Source organism: Eulemur rufifrons, chromosome 9 (assembly GCF_041146395.1).
Source record: "Eulemur rufifrons isolate Redbay chromosome 9, OSU_ERuf_1, whole genome shotgun sequence".
NCBI lineage: Eukaryota > Metazoa > Chordata > Mammalia > Primates > Lemuridae > Eulemur > Eulemur rufifrons.
Genome location: NC_090991.1, coordinates 18,119,759 through 18,134,532, shown reverse-complemented (window position 1 = coordinate 18,134,532; position 14,774 = coordinate 18,119,759). Strand labels below are relative to the sequence as shown.

General features: G+C 47.6%; 2 protein-coding genes across 6 annotated transcripts; one reads left to right on the top strand and one right to left on the bottom strand.

Moving 5' to 3' along the window:
• The first annotated feature begins 545 nt into the window (after positions 1–545).
• TMEM97 (transmembrane protein 97) lies at positions 546–7,726 on the top strand. The gene is made up of 3 exons (XM_069482246.1): positions 546–710; positions 5,840–5,984; positions 6,845–7,726. The coding sequence occupies exons 1-3, from the start codon at positions 585–587 to the stop codon at positions 7,093–7,095; spliced, it is 522 nt and encodes a 173-aa protein (XP_069338347.1). The 5' UTR covers positions 546–584; the 3' UTR covers positions 7,096–7,726.
• On the bottom strand, positions 7,267–14,752 carry IFT20 (intraflagellar transport 20). Of its 5 annotated transcripts, none has more exons than XM_069482247.1 (6): positions 14,524–14,752; positions 11,410–11,645; positions 11,117–11,245; positions 9,681–9,766; positions 9,073–9,176; positions 7,267–8,629 (listed from the first exon to the last, which is right to left on the bottom strand). In XM_069482247.1, the coding sequence occupies exons 3-6, from the start codon at positions 11,241–11,243 to the stop codon at positions 8,548–8,550; spliced, it is 399 nt and encodes a 132-aa protein (XP_069338348.1). In that variant the 5' UTR covers positions 11,244–11,245; positions 11,410–11,645; positions 14,524–14,752; the 3' UTR covers positions 7,267–8,547. The 5 variants fall into 5 exon arrangements, with proteins under 5 accessions (XP_069338348.1, XP_069338349.1, XP_069338351.1 ...); XM_069482248.1 differs by having other exon boundaries at positions 11,410–11,624; XM_069482250.1 differs by having other exon boundaries at positions 11,410–11,443.
• Between the last annotated feature and the right edge of the window lie 22 nt (positions 14,753–14,774).

Here is a 14,774-nt window from a genome sequence, read left to right as displayed (position 1 = left end):
ACCTCCTACTACATCGCTCGAGTCCGTCTCCTCTGCTCCTTTAAATGAGGCCCCCAGCCCTGCCACACCGGGATCCCGATCACCGCAAAGCCTCGTCTGCCGGCCCCGCTCTGTGGTCCCACCCCCTGCGCTGGGAGAGCCACAGCTCAGCACTAGCGGGCGCCGGTCCATACTACGCGAACAGAGTGAGTGAATGGAGTCACGGGCGAAAGCGACCACCGCCAGCAGCCGCCCAGAGCCAGGGCACCCCAGCGTACACGCCGGACGCTCGCGCGCCTCCCAGCATCCGGGATCAGCACGCCGCGCACGCTCACTATCCGACGTGGCTGAGCCCCAGCCCACGCGGCACGCCCGGCGGCCAATGGAAACAGTTTGTGGGGCGCCTTCTTTACGCGCTACACTCAGACGAGCCAATGGGCGCGCCCTGCGGGGAGCCCCGCCCCCTGCCCACGCGCCCCAGCCTCCCCGTCAGCCAATGGGAGAGGCCTGCGTAGCCTCAAGGGGGCGGGGCGGCGGCCGAGGCGCCGGGCCCGAGACTGAGCGCCTCTTCCCACACCAGCGGGTGCAGGCCCAGCCGACGGACGATGGGGGCTCCGGGCGCCAGGCGCTGCGTGGAGTTGCTGCTGGGCGTCTACTTCCTCAGCCACATCCCCATCACCCTGTTCATGGACCTGCAGGCGGTGCTACCGCGCGAACTCTACCCGGACGAGGTGAGGGGCGCCCGGTCTGTCCCGGCCCGCGGGGTCGCCAGTCTGAGGCCCGTCCGCACATGCGATCGCCCCCCGGCGGCCCGCCGGCCCTCCCCCTCCCCGCCCGTCCAGGGGTCTAGTTCTGCCCCCTTTCCCCTCCCGCCTTCCTTGGGCCCTTCCATTCTCCTACCCACTCCTTACCTAACTTCACCTGGGCGTCTTCCTCGGGCTTTTTCTTTAACCCAGACTCTTCTCCCAAGCTGCAAGGGCAAATGCTTTGTTGCCTTTATTTCTTCCCTGGGTATGTTTAAGGCTCCCACGATTCCGTCTCTGGTCAGTTGTCAGTGTTGGAGAGAAGTAGCCAGTGTCTAAAATCACGTGTTGGATTTGTTTTAAAGTTGTGTTTTTCGGAAGGGCTATAAAATACTAGCCTAATCCCAAAGAAAAAAATCCGAGTAGAATTAGGCCCATCTAAAAGTTTAGCACCTTGATTGGTGTAGTTTGGGCCTTCACAAATCGCCACTGCTTCAAGATCAGGATTCAGCAACTTCAAAAGCTCAGGAGTAAATTAATGACACCTTTTCAAATCACTTTTAATATTTGGTTCGCATAAGAAGGATCCCCTGAGGTGAAATAAAGGTGAAAAGCGCCTGTTCCTGGTTGCTGGAGAGCATTCTTGACCCTAATCTTTGTTTTAATGCCTTTTTTTTTTCCCTTCAGAGCTCCTGGTTTTTTTTTGTTTTTGTTTTTGTTTTCTTTTCTGGACACCGTAACCTTCTTCTGTGGAATTCCTGTCTTCAGTTCTGTCTCTCCAACCTGTCTGCAGAACCATGGTCAAGACCGACTTGTGGCCGGGCGTGGTGGCTGACGCCTGTAATCCTAGCACTCTGGGAGGCCGAGGTGGGCGGATCGTTTGAGCTCAGGAGTTCGAGACCAGCCTGAGCAAGAGCGAGACCCCATCTCTACTAAAAATAGAAAGAAATTATATGGACAGCTAAAAATATATATGAAAAAATTAGCCGGGCATGGTGGTGCATGCCTGTAGTCCCAGCTACTCGGGAGGCTGAGACAGGAGGATCGCTTGAGCCCAGGAGTTTGAGGTTGCTGTGAGCTAGGCTGACGCCACGGCACTCACTCTAGCCGGGGCAACAAAGTGAGACTCTGTCTCAAAAAAAAAAAAAAAAAAAAAAAGACCGACTTGTGTACCTAAAGATCTGATTTTGCCACTGTTTCTCCTTAAATGCTTTTTCTCTGCAGGACAGGGGCTCTTAATCTGAGGATCATGAACTCTCAAGAGTGTGTGCAAAAGTTGCTCATACCTTGTGTTTCCTGGAAGGAGAGTCTGTAGCTCCCATCCACTTTTCCAGGGGACTAATCCTCCCAAAAAGGTTAAGAGCCACTGCTCAAGAATGTTCCCCCCACTCCCATAAGTCTCCTTTTTGTTTGTTTCTAGATCCAGGAATAAATGGGAAGACCTCTGACCTTTTCCTTGAGAAAAGTGTGGGCAGTGTGTGGCAAGAGCATTGGATAGCAGGCTGGGGACTTGGTTCTTCCAAGAACTGGTTGGTTGTCTTGGGCAGGTCAGGGCTCTGTAGCCTCAACTTATAAGTCTTATATGACTTATAGTCATATAAGAGATTTGGATTAAATTATAAAATCAAATATATATATATACAGAGTGTTTTAGTTTGCTATTGCTGCTGTAATAAGTTACCACAAATGGAGTGACTTAACGCAGACACTCTTTTAACAGTTCTGGAGGTCAGAAGTTTGAAATGAACCTTACAGGGCTAGAATCAAGGTGTCAGCAGGCCTGGTTCCTTTTCGGGTTTCTAGGGAGAAATCTGTTCCTTGCCTCTTCAAGTTTCTGGTGGCTGTCAGTGTTCCTTGGCTTGTGGCTGCATCACTTCAGTCTCTGCTTCAGGTTGTCACATTACCGCCTTCTCTTCTGTGGTCAAATCTCCTTATGCCTCACTTTTCTAAGGACGCTTGTAATACATTCAGGGCCCACCAGAAAACCCAGGAAAATGTCCCCGTCTTAACATCTTTAACTTAATCATATCTGTAAAGTCCCTTTTGCCAAATAGAGTCACAGGTTCAAGGGATTAGAACATGGACATCTTTGGAGGCCATTATTCAGCCTGCCACAAAGCCAGATAGTGCATATTGTTTCTAAAAAGGTCATTACAGCTCTGTGCTGACCACTGGTTCCCTGAAAAAAGGAGAACCTACTATAGCATTGCCATATCTGTGATTTTGAAACCTATATGGCCAAAAAAACTCAGGCTGCGTGTTTATAATCTCTGATGTTATGGGTCCCTTTAGTACTTGGTAATTAGTATGTTAGTCCATACAGACCTTCCAGACTTTACAGCCACTGGTTCCTTTATCCTTTCTGAATGTGCCATTCTCCCACAAGCCCTTGTTCACCACTCACAAAACACAATGAAAAGGTGCCCAGCATCATAAAGACCCCATTTAAATGTATAAATTTGATTTGGTAAAATTTTCTCACCTTTATTTGTTTTAATGTTGTCTTACTGCAAAAGGCCAAAGGCCAATGCAGGCAGGACCTGGCCAGCAAGCGAGCGAGCAAGAGAGAGAGAGAAGAGAGAGTTAGAGTTGGAGAGTTAGAGAGTTAGAAGGCTTTAGCACAGGGGCACCCTGGCTTGGAAGGCCTGCGCCTCTATTCACTTGCTGCGTTGAGGTAAGGAATGGTGATTTTGTTGCTTCTGTATGGGGAAAATAACAATAAAAGCCTGGAGTTATTCTCAGATTCTCTTTGAAAAATACCAAAATTTAACATCTGTTCTTTTTCCTCCCTAAATAGAAGGAATTTTTCCCTAGAACTAAAAAAGCCTGTGTGAGATCACATAATGGTTGGGCTGAAATTTGCAGATTAGAATTTTTTTTGTGGTTTGAACCAAATCAACACTTGGAAAACTATTATGAAACAGTAAAATAATTTAGTTTGGATTAGAACATAGGAGAGGATGGGAAGCATTTTGTGTTATCATTTGCAGCTGGGTAACATTGCTTCTGTTAATCTAAGGAAAAGCAGGTGAGCATGTATCTGGATCTGAAATCAGTCCGTGTTCTCATTCTAAATTAGCAAAGTGCAAGATTGTTCAGTGGCATCCTCTGGTTTAGAAAGCCAGCGTGCAGGCCAGGTGAATCTCTTAATGGATAACGATGGTGAGTTGAGTCAAATATGAGTCGGGTATAAATGGAAACAGTTTTATTAATAATACCTTTTTGGAGAATGTTAAGTAATTATTGATGGCCAAATACATGCTGTGATTTTAATAGTATTAAACTGGAACATCTTTCAGTATTACGTTTAAGTAATCTTATGTGCCATGGCTCTGAAGACTGTGTTAGCTCATTGTATCTTACGACAGTGAGGTGAGCACTCTTACTGGGGAAGCTAGTGTGGAAAGATTAAAGGCTTTGCCCAGAGCCGGGCACTCTGCCCCAGGTCCCACACTCCTCCCCACTCTCCTGGGGGTCTGGGCCGCCTCCTGGCATTAGGTAGCTGGTATATAACTGTGAGCAGGTGATTGGGTCCTAATTATGAGAGCTGGCTGATTAGATTATTTTTTAGTTTTGCTAGTCTCATTCTGCAGCCCTCAGAAATTATAGCGCTGTGTAAGTCTGCCTCAGTTTATGAAGTAGGTGGATCTGAGAGATTCTATACAAATTAAATAGGAAATGAAGTTCAAATGGACCAGAATGCCTTTTAAATTCTACAGTAAATCTTTTAAAACAGGTAGTTTCCTCCAGTATTTTTAAAAGTAATCTAAAAAGCAAAAAAGGATCTTTAAAAAAAAAAAAAAAAGTTTAGTCCAAGTTGCTCATTTTTCAGAGGAGGATACAGGGCCCTGGAGAGGGACAGTGCTTAACCTTTACGAGTGTGTCCCGCCACGCTACTGTCCTCAGAAGTAGGCAGAGGGTGTCGCCATGAATTTTCATTTCAAATCAAATATAAATTAGAGATTGGTCAATAAATCCGTTATCTAGCCAGAGCCTTTCTGCAATTAATGTTAAGCTATTTGCTTAAAGCTCACTTGCAGTGGTGAGGCTTCTATTTCACAACAGCGGGCCTTTACCTTTTGGTTAAAAATTAACAGGAAAAATGTCCTTGGATTTTCCATGGTAAGATAAATGCTTACCCTGGAGTTGCCTTTATTCATCATGATATCAAGACCTACTTGGCTTTGAAGGCATGTGTGTCGGGACAAGGCCACCTCCATAAGGTTAAATGCGACAGACTTTCAGTAGTTCACATAAAGCTGAGAGCCCGAGCCGCCGGGCTCCTATAAAAGCAGAAAATGGCAGCCTCAATCTCTGCCTGTAGCCACGTCAACACGGATCTGCATCTTTTTATTCAACAGGAGGATTATAAGGGTGGGGCCCAAGCTAAAACAGAGACCGCCAACTCTCGAGACTTGCACAGCCTGCAAGATGTGTAGTTTGTGGTTTGGGGCAGACTTTGTTCTTACACTAATATCCTATTGGTCTCCTCAAAGAAAAAATTTAGAATTAGGGGAAGTAAGAATGATAAGGAACTTATTTGCGATACTGGCGTTAAAGCATCGAAAATTGTATCTCCACAGAGGTTAGATTTACCTCCCTTTCCATCACCACCTCCCCCCACAAAAAAGGAGAGGGAAATTCATTTCATTTCTGTATTCGAGGGAATCTGGCCTTCGGTGTATGATGTATGTTGTGAAAGGGAAAATGTCAGGATGGTTTTCCCTTTTTTAAAAACAAATAATGATATTGGCAGAAATGTCACGTTTGTTCATTCAGTGAACATCCTGAGCGCCTACGAAGTGCCAGGTATTGTTGGTTGATGACAGTGGACATGTGTGGTCACGGGGCTATGAACAAACGCTGGGTAGCACAACGGAGGAGCTAGAAGAGTTGAGGGAAACTTCAGAAAAGGTAGCATTTGCGTTAGGGCTCGTAAGGTTTTACTAAATGACTGTGTCTAGGCCATGTCACCAAAGCAAGCTGGGTGTGCCATCTGCCAAGGGGCTGAGTAATGACGGACTCATCCAATGAGTCTTCAGACAAGTTGGAGCCGAGCCTCTCCCCTCTCCAGGGCCGGGTGGCTGTAATTCATCACGGTCATTGTCTTTTTCCAGCTTAGAAACCTGCTGAAGTGGTACGCCAGGGAGTTCAAAGACCCTCTGCTACAGGATCCCCCGGCGTGGTTTAAGTCCTTCTTGTTCTGCGAGCTTCTGTTTCAGCTGCCTTTCTTTCCCTTTGCGACATACGCCTTCTTCAAAGGTTGGTAAATGGTGGGAAGGTCCCATTTTTGCTCAGAAATCTTTTGGAAAAGTATCTCCAAGGGAGAGGGGAGTGGTCCCGTAGTTTGTATGAGGGTGCCGTCGGATCTGGGGAAACAGCCAGGATAGATCTTGTAACAGGGACATTAATGTGGCCTAGACTGACTGTGGGCCGCATGGCTGCTTCAGTTATCTGGAACTCTCTCTCACACATGTAACACCTGAGGCCACTTAAAGGACGAGCTTGTTCCCTTTTGGTTTTTCCCCCCCCCCAGAATTCTCTTTTATCATTGGCTTTTATTTTTCTGCTTTGGATAGTATCATACTGACTTACAAGCAGTAGCATCCAGCTAATCCCTAAAGGGCTTAACTTCTCATTTAAAATTTATTCTTACAATGTTCTCATATAAATAATGCTTTTATAAAGAAGGTGGCCTGGCCATACCTGTGTAGTTGGTTCCCAACCTAGTGCAGCTGAAAATGCTTATCTCCCCCTGGAGTCCCCCGAGTCAGAGTCTGCCTCTTGATCTTGTCACCTGTATGTAATCATTTCATGCACAGATACTGCAGGACAGGGATTTAGGTCTAGCTGGGAATGGCAGTTTTACTGAATTATATTCCAGCCCCCACCCTTGGTCCCTTGGCAGTGAGCTGGGGTCCCAGCTGTCACGTAAGTCTGCATGTTGAGCAGCGTAACATCCAGTTTTCCCTTTGTTCTGACTTTCCACTTGAGAAGGGGACAGAAAGGTTTGACTGAGGGGAGCAGACAAGCAGAGACAGGGTAGAGAATGTCACAGACATCCTTGGAGTCCCAAGCAGACCTCTGACCCTTACCTTTTTCTTTTCCTCTAACTACTTCAGGAAGCTGCAAGTGGATCCGAACCCCTGCAATCATCTACTCAGTTCACAGCATGACAACTTTACTTCCAATTCTCTTCACACTTTTATTTGAGGATTTCTCCAAAGCCAGTGGTTTCAAAGGACCTGAGACTTTGCATGAACGATTAACCCTTGTAACTGTCTATGCCCCCTACTTACTCATCCCTTTCATACTTCTACTTTTCATGTTGCGGAGCCCCTACTACAAGTATGAGAAAAGAAAAAAAAAGTGAAACCACCACTGGCCCAGGGGAGAAGCCCATGGGGCAGTTGCCTATTGGACTTACTACAAGGAAAACAGCTCCGAACCCGTGTCTCCAGCAGCATTCGAAACAGACCAGCAGCAACACACAAGAGCAAGACAGTGGCAGGAGTCTGTGAAACCCTCCCCCTCCAAGGCACTGAGATGAAGAGGCTGATCGGCTCTGAGAGTGGGCGGAGGGCGGGGGCTGGGGTCTAGGGAAGTGGTGCCAAATACCTCCCTACGTGCCTAAGCTGCACTGCAGGACTGCTACCAGCAGGACCAGAGCAGACACTGGATAAACTTCCAAGAACACGGCCTGCTTGATAAGTCCATGAGTCATTTGACCCACAGCACATCTGGCTAAACCCTTGACTCATGATTTCCTGCGGCATATCACCAATCAGCAAAATGAATAATGGGATGTTTGAGGCCATTTTAAAATCTGAAATTATGCCTCTATAATAGTCATTAAAAATTCTATGTTTTCTTGTCCCCACCTCTATCCCTGGGGGGGGGGGGACTATGCAAAAGAGGTTTGAACTGTTTTCCTTACAGTTCAAGCCATAGCATGACTCAGTGAGAAATGGGTCAAACCAGAAAGTATTTTTGTTTCTGTTTTATTTAAACAGCTCATCCCAGGAGAAGAGATTTTTTTTTAAAAGTCATCCTGTATCCAAATCTTAGTCTTCCTTATTTTTAGAGACCACCTGACGTAAGTCCTTTACTCTGAAGTCTGACATGTCAGGCCTGATCCCTGTGGCTAACTGCATCCTTCCCGATAACAGTTTAATCTTGTTCTCAGGAGAAAGGGGGTGACAGCTGGGCATGACGTATCCACTGAGTGTATAGCAGTGCTTTGCGTTCCATTAGCTTTCTTTAAATCTGTACTCAAGGCCAACACTAAAAGATGGCGGACAACAGGTCGCAGTCAGTTCCCTGCTTTTGCCCATTTTGCTCACAGGTTGTACTGTCCTGATTGGTGGTGGCGGTGTCTGACTTGTGTGTCTGGCCTAAATAAAAGCTGCTGACCGCTGCCTGGCTGGCTTTGTGGACGGAGGGGCCAAAGAATCCAGGGTTCTCTCACAAGGGGTTAAACATACTTCAAGGACAAAAGGAAGAGAGGTAAATTGAGCCATTTGAAAACAATTTATTGCTTTTCTTTCCAAAGCTTTGTAAATTTACAAAAAAAGGATCAAAGCTTACAGTCTGCTCAGTTCAAACTCGGAATGCAAGAGGTGAGACCCTGCTAGGTGGCCGCCAGTGGCAGCTGTGCACTCGTGCTCAAAATGAGCCCCCAGCCTCGCGGTGCTGCCTTCAGAGGGCTGCGCTCCCGCACACTGTGACACACTTAGATCGTTAGTCAGGTTGCTGGAATGGTACACGGGGGTTTTTGGTTTGGGGAGGGGGTTTGCCTTCCTACTATAAAAGTGAAATTTTCAGTTCATTTCTGAAAAATAAATTGGTCAATAAATTCATTTTGTTCTGCTTCTACTTTACACAAAGCTTCATATTCAACCCGATACCTGAAAAACAAAATTGTTAAAGGCCCTGAAAAAGGATGAAATAAACCACAGTCGTAATTCTTCTAGAGAAGAAAATAGAGGTTTAAATGATTCAAGAAATGGTGAGTTCAGAATGAAGAAAGAGAGTAAGAGGCAAAGCCCTACCCAGGGCCACCCATTAGAAATCTCCAGCCCTGGGAAAGGCATCTTCCCGAAAGTCGGCCAACCTTGGGGACCCTTACTACCTCAACTTTCGTGCTCAAGCTACTAGAGGGTGGTTGATACTAACAAATTTTCTATTTCTTTCCCTTCAAATGTAATTTCATTTTAAAAATCTCCAAATCACGATGACAAGTGAGATGCTAATTCTTGGGAAACCGATGAAGAATGAGAAGTGATCATTCCAGAAGGAAAAGTAGAATTTCAGTTGAGTAAAGAACTTGCTTTGCATCTAGACTTCTTACCTTTCTAGCTGCATTTTCTTCTCTGCTATTAGTGCTTGAAGTTGCTGCTGTTGGGCTTCTCTCTGCTTTGCTATAGATTTGAGCAAGTTCCGAGCACCGATGGCCTAGGAAACAGGACAGCCAAAGGAGGTCATGGCTTCGTCAAAACCATCTGCAGCATTAAGTCTTCAAAGTGGGGAGGGGCTGTCTGAGAGCTAAGTCAGTGCATCAGGGGAAAAGAATGTGGAAAAGATTTTGGAGTCAGAAGGATTAATCTACTGATCCCAAGTGCCTGCTGAGAATACGACAGCGGCTCTGAGGCGGGCCAGAGCTGGGCACACAGGTACTCGGCCCATCTGGTGCCCTTCACCAAGTCATCTATACCGTGCAAGCCTTCATTTGTAAGATAAAACCATCTATCTCGTGAAGATGAAATACTGACAAAGTATACTGGCATGTAAGTTAAATAGGTTAAAGTGCACCAGAAGTTGTTCTTAAAATCTTGTTTTAATTAAAAGAACCCAGGCACCCGCCCACCCCCTCAAAACAAATCAAGAGGCCGGAAAGATGAGAGGCTAGTGAACCAAGGTCTCGGGCTGAGACGTAGGCAGAGGACGTACTGATCTTACCTTCATCTTCTCATTTTCTGCTGCTTTTGCAAGCTGGTCAACAAGCTCAATTAAACCACCAACTATTTTCTGAAACTGGCCAATTTCTTTTAGGGAAAGAAAAAAAAATAAAATGTTTTATTTACTCAGCATCAGCACTCCTGAGGCAATGAGAAGGCGGGGCTAACTGCCCCTTCTAATTTGTGTCAAAATAGTTTGGTGCCCAGCTACGGCTCCATGGCTGGCGTCTGTGGTCCTGGGTACTCGGGAGGCTGAGGTGAGAGGATAGCTCGAGCCCAGAGGTTCGAGGCTGCAGTGAGCTATGGTGACGCCACTGCACTCCAGCCTGGGCGATGAAGTGAGACCTCATCACAAAACAAAATAGTTTGGTGTCTGCTGGCCTAAGAGACACCCTCGGTCTGAACCTAGAGTGTCCACCTGGAGCAGGGCATACCTGGGCCTTGCATCCCCACCGAGCCAGTCAGCTGCTGTCAGTCACCTCAGGCTATGAAGGCACCAGGCCCTTGGTGGGCCCATCTTGCAGATGGACCCCAATCCTGCTTCCCCCAGGAGTGACAGGAAGAGCTGCTGTTCACAAAAGGACTACTCAGGACATGAGCGCTGCTGCTGAACTAGCCACAGATACGACACTAGATTTCACTTAATGGTGGGGGTGGGGACTCCCCCCCTGTAACGACAGTGAATGAAGAGCTCACAGCATTTAGGTGCTTAATCTCCCATTCACTGTTTTCAGTGTCCTCAGTGTGACAACCCCATTTTACTGAGGGGAAACTAGGGCCAGAGAGGTGGGACAGCAAGCACGCAGCAACCACAGAAAACTGGTGACAGAATGCAAGCTACTTTTCACCAGTCAAGCTCTCTGCATAGAAAGGGGCTCTCTCTGCAAAGCCCCCAGAAGGCTCAGAAATTCCTTGCTCTAGCTAGATCTGGCTCTGCACCCACTGGCACTGGCCTTGCTTGGATGCTGGGACAGGAGGCTTTCTGGAGATCTCTAGCCAAAAGATGACTTTTTTAAGTCTTTTGAGCATCCTCTAGAAACTTCAGTTATCACCTCTAACTCCAAATAATGGAGAACCTGTCACTGACGAGACTGTTTCTCCCAGGAAATAAATCATGAGTACATAATTCTATTTCCTACCCCCAAACCATGGTTCTGCCCCTATGAAGTCTAAGGTTTCTGTGGGCAAAAAAATCAAAGATGGCATATGTAAAAACAACCCCCTATCCCATCCCAGTGTTTGGTTTGACTGGTGCTCCGAGACTACATGACAACATGAGGGGGCAGGCGGACAAGGTGGGTGGCACACAGGAAGGGACTCATAGAGGCCAGGCTCACCCTGCAGGGAGCCAGCACCTCCATCCCGGCAGGGCCAAGGGCTGCAGTCAGCGGGGAGGGTGGGGCACAGTTGGAACGGTGGCTCCCCAATGATACTCACTGTCCACAAAGTCCTTGCACTCTTCCTTGAGCTCTATGGTCTGCTGGGTAACCTCTGGGTCCAACACCCGCAGCTTGTTCAGCTCATCAAAGTGCAGCCCTGCTTCACTCAGGATGTCCTTGGCCATAGCTGCGAAGAAACCAGCCTCAATCCCTAATCACTTCCTAGCCACCCAAGGAGACACCTGCATCCGGCCCAGCCCCGCTCCTGCCCCCAGACACCAGTGCCAAAAACCCAGATGTTCCAAAGGCTCCCCCTTCCCTCTGCCTCGGCCTCTGCCTTCAGAGCCTCACCTGTTTCCCTTGAGTTCCCTAGAGAAGTTCTGCTCTGAAGGGGTGACAGTGGCAGTCAGGAGGAGGTGTGTTGTAGGAGCAAGGGTCAGGAAAGAATAAGGTCCAGTTGCTTGTCACAGGCAGCATTCATTCAACACACATTTCTTGAGTGCCTACTATATGCCAACACTGCTAGATGCCGGGGGTACAAAGATGAATGCAACATGGTGCCCGCCCTGGAGGAGCACATAGTTTAGCTGGAGGAAGACAGACATGTAAACTGAAACATTATGCCATGTTAAGTGCTTATTCAGAAAAATCGCTAAATAGCTGGAAGATAGAGCAGTTAACTTGGGGCAAGGGGGTGACATCTGAACTAAGTTGTGAGCCATAAGCTTGTTTATATTTACCATTATGGACCCAAAAAGACGTGAAAAGTTTTTTTGTTGGGGTTTTTTTTTTTTTTTTTAAGACAGAGTCTCACTCAGTTGCCCAGGGTAGAGTGCAGTGGTGTAATCACAGCTCACTCACTGCAACCTCAAACTCCTGGGCTCCAGGCATCCTCCAGCCTCAGCCTCCTGAACAGCTGGAACTACAGGTACGTGCCAGTACACCCAGCTAATTTTCTTCTATTTTTAGTAGAGATGGGGTCTTGCTCTTGCCCAGGCTGGTCTCGAACTCCTGAGCTCAAGTGATCCTCCTGCCTCGGCCTCCCAGAATGCTAGGAATACAGGTGTGAGCCACTGTGCCTGGCTGAAAAGAGTTTTCAAATTCATATACTAGAACAACATAGAAAGCAAATGAGAAATCTGAGTGAATTAATAGTTAGGGTTAAAATAAGAAGCCAGGCATAAAAATATTACCCACAATGTACAGGATATTGTACAGTTGTCTGAATTGTGAATCAAAGTTGGGTCAGTCCCTTTCTAGCAGAAAACACAGAAAGGAATGAAACCTCAGCCAGAATGTACAAAGTGAGGAGGCCACAGAAGTCATTCCAAGCAGAGAAAACAGCATAGACAAAGGCCTGGAGTCATGGAAAGGTCCTATCCTGCCTAGGGGATGAAGAGAAAGATGGGGCTGAAGCCAGATCAGGAAGACCCTGTGTGCAAGCTAAGGAGTTTGGATTTTATTTTTCTGTAGGGTACAGAGAACCAACAAAGATATCTTCTCCCTTTAAGGGCCACCCTACACTCCTAGTCCAAAGGATGCCTCAACTCTCAGATGGAAATACTGAAAATACCCTCATTCTGCAAAAAGAACATAACACAAAAAATTAAAAACAGAGATCATGGCCAGGCACAGTGGCTCACACCTGTAATCCTAGCACTCTAGGAGGCCGATACAGGAGGATCGCTTGAGCTCAGGAGTTCAAGACCAGCCTGAGCAAGAGTGACACCCCATCTCTACAAAAACTAGAAAAATTAGCCAGGCGTGGTGATGAGCGTGTGTAGTCCCAGCTACTCGGGGGCCTGAGGCAGGAGGATCACTGGAGCCCAGGAGTTTGAGGCTGTAGTGATCTATGATGAAGCCACGGCACTCTAGCCCAGGTGCCAGAGTGAGACCAAAAAAAAAAATCTGTCTTCCTGCTGGTTCTAGTTACACGAATACTGTATTTAACAGCTACCAGGTGAGTTACACAAATAGTGTATTTAACAGCTACCAGGTGAGTTACACAAATATGTATTTAACAGCTACCAGGTGATTAATCAGATCAGCTGCTCCAGAAAGATTCAAATAACACGAGGAAACAAACATCTGCTTCAACTTCCACTCCCTTCCCCGACAGCATGTGTTTATTCAGAAAGGTCCACTGAGTCCCTGCTCTGGGGATAGAGTAGTGAAGAAAATGCCTCTGAACAGTAAACAAATGATCACAAGTTATGATAACAGTATAAAGAAAAGCACGTGGTGCCATGTGAAGTGCAGCAAGAGAACATAATTCATGAGAGGGGGCATGGAATATCAACGTCTTTCTGAAAAAGTGACACTTAAACCGTCGAGACCTAAAGGATGTCCAAAAGTTTTTCAAGTGAAGGAGGAAGCAAGGCACTCTGGCAGAAGGAAAAGCACATGTGAAGATCCTGAGGCAATTAAGAAATCTGACGCATTCCAAGAACAGAAAGGCTAGTGTGACAGAGTGACAGAGGGAGAAAGGAACAGGATGAGGCTGGATAGGTAGGGTAGAGCTGGATTGTGGAGGGCTCTGAAAGCTGCAGTAATGAGCTTGAATTTTATCATAAGGGTAATGGGCAGCCAGTGGGTTCACAGCAGTGACATAATGATTTAGAAAGTTCCACCTGGCTTAGCCTGGACAACAGACTGGACAGAGCAAAAGGGCAGGGCAACACCTACCTTGTTCATCACTGTAACCCTAGCACCTGGCATGGTACCCGCACACATCGGGAACTCAGTAAATGTTTGTGGAATGAATGACTGTGGAAACAGACAGGAGGCTATTACAGCAATCAAGGCTGGCAGCTCAAGACAAGTGTTCCGAGTTGAGATGTTTTGTAGGTCGACTTGACAGCATTTAGTAATGGATTGATTGAATGAGGGGGTTTGGGGATGAAAGAGAGAGGCATGATTCCCAAGAATCTGGCTTGGGCCGACTGTCTAATTGGAGGAGACAGTTTAATGAGATAAGATGGAAGAAGGGGTGCAGGGAGAGGGTGCACAGCTGACTATTACATTCTCTACCACTCCCACCACACGCGTGTCTGAGCATCTGAGCAACACCCAGCACAAGAGGGGGGACTGAGCTCCCTGAGGATGAGGGTGGGCTCTGTGTCCCGGCTCTCTCCGCCCCCTGCTAGGCACTGCTACAAGGGGCTCCATCCACAGGGTGTAGAAGGGGCACTGGGCAGAAAGTCAGGAAGGCCTGGATGATGGAGCTGGCTCTGCGTTTACTATGTAAATTCCTGGAACTTATCCGAGCCCCGGTTTCCTCATAAGATCATTGCAACCATCCACGTGCCAAACGCCAGGCCTACCATGGGTGCAAAAGCGGTCCCCTAAGAGTCGGGCGGAATTCTCGCGACTCTTTCGGCCTGGGACTGCCTTTCCTCAGGGCGCGGGCCTGTCCGGTTCCGCCCCGGGTCTGCCTGCGACCCCCGACCCGAAGTCACAGCCTACCTGCTCGGCCCGGTAGCGGCGGCTCACTGCGGCCCAGGCTGATGTCAGCAGGTAGCTTCACTCCAGTCAGCGGCAGCTGGTCCCCGGCCAGCCCGCCTCGGCCGCTGCCACGGCTACAGAGCCAGTTCACCCATAACGTCACTACCTGACATCGGAAGCACTAACATTCCACAGTCTGCTGGGAAACAGAGGCCTGAGGAGGAGGGATGGCTGTCGACAAGACCCAGAGGCCTTTGCGCCAGCAAGGCAGC

Excerpts from the sequence above, each read along its gene's own strand:
- TMEM97 (XM_069482246.1), top strand. The coding sequence starts at position 585 with ATGGGGGCTCCGGGCGCCAGGCGCTGCGTGGAGTTGCTGCTGGGCGTC. Across the intron at positions 711-5,839 it reads GCGAACTCTACCCGGACGAG|CTTAGAAACCTGCTGAAGTG; the intron begins GTGAGGGGCGCC and ends GTCTTTTTCCAG. Across the intron at positions 5,985-6,844 it reads GACATACGCCTTCTTCAAAG|GAAGCTGCAAGTGGATCCGA; the intron begins GTTGGTAAATGG and ends TAACTACTTCAG.
- IFT20 (XM_069482247.1), bottom strand. The coding sequence starts at position 11,243 with ATGGCCAAGGACATCCTGAGTGAAGCAGGGCTGCACTTTGATGAGCTG. Across the intron at positions 9,767-11,116 it reads GTGCAAGGACTTTGTGGACA|AAATTGGCCAGTTTCAGAAA; the intron begins GTGAGTATCATT and ends TTTCCCTAAAAG. Across the intron at positions 8,630-9,072 it reads AAGAAAATGCAGCTAGAAAG|GTATCGGGTTGAATATGAAG; the intron begins GTAAGAAGTCTA and ends TTTGTTTTTCAG.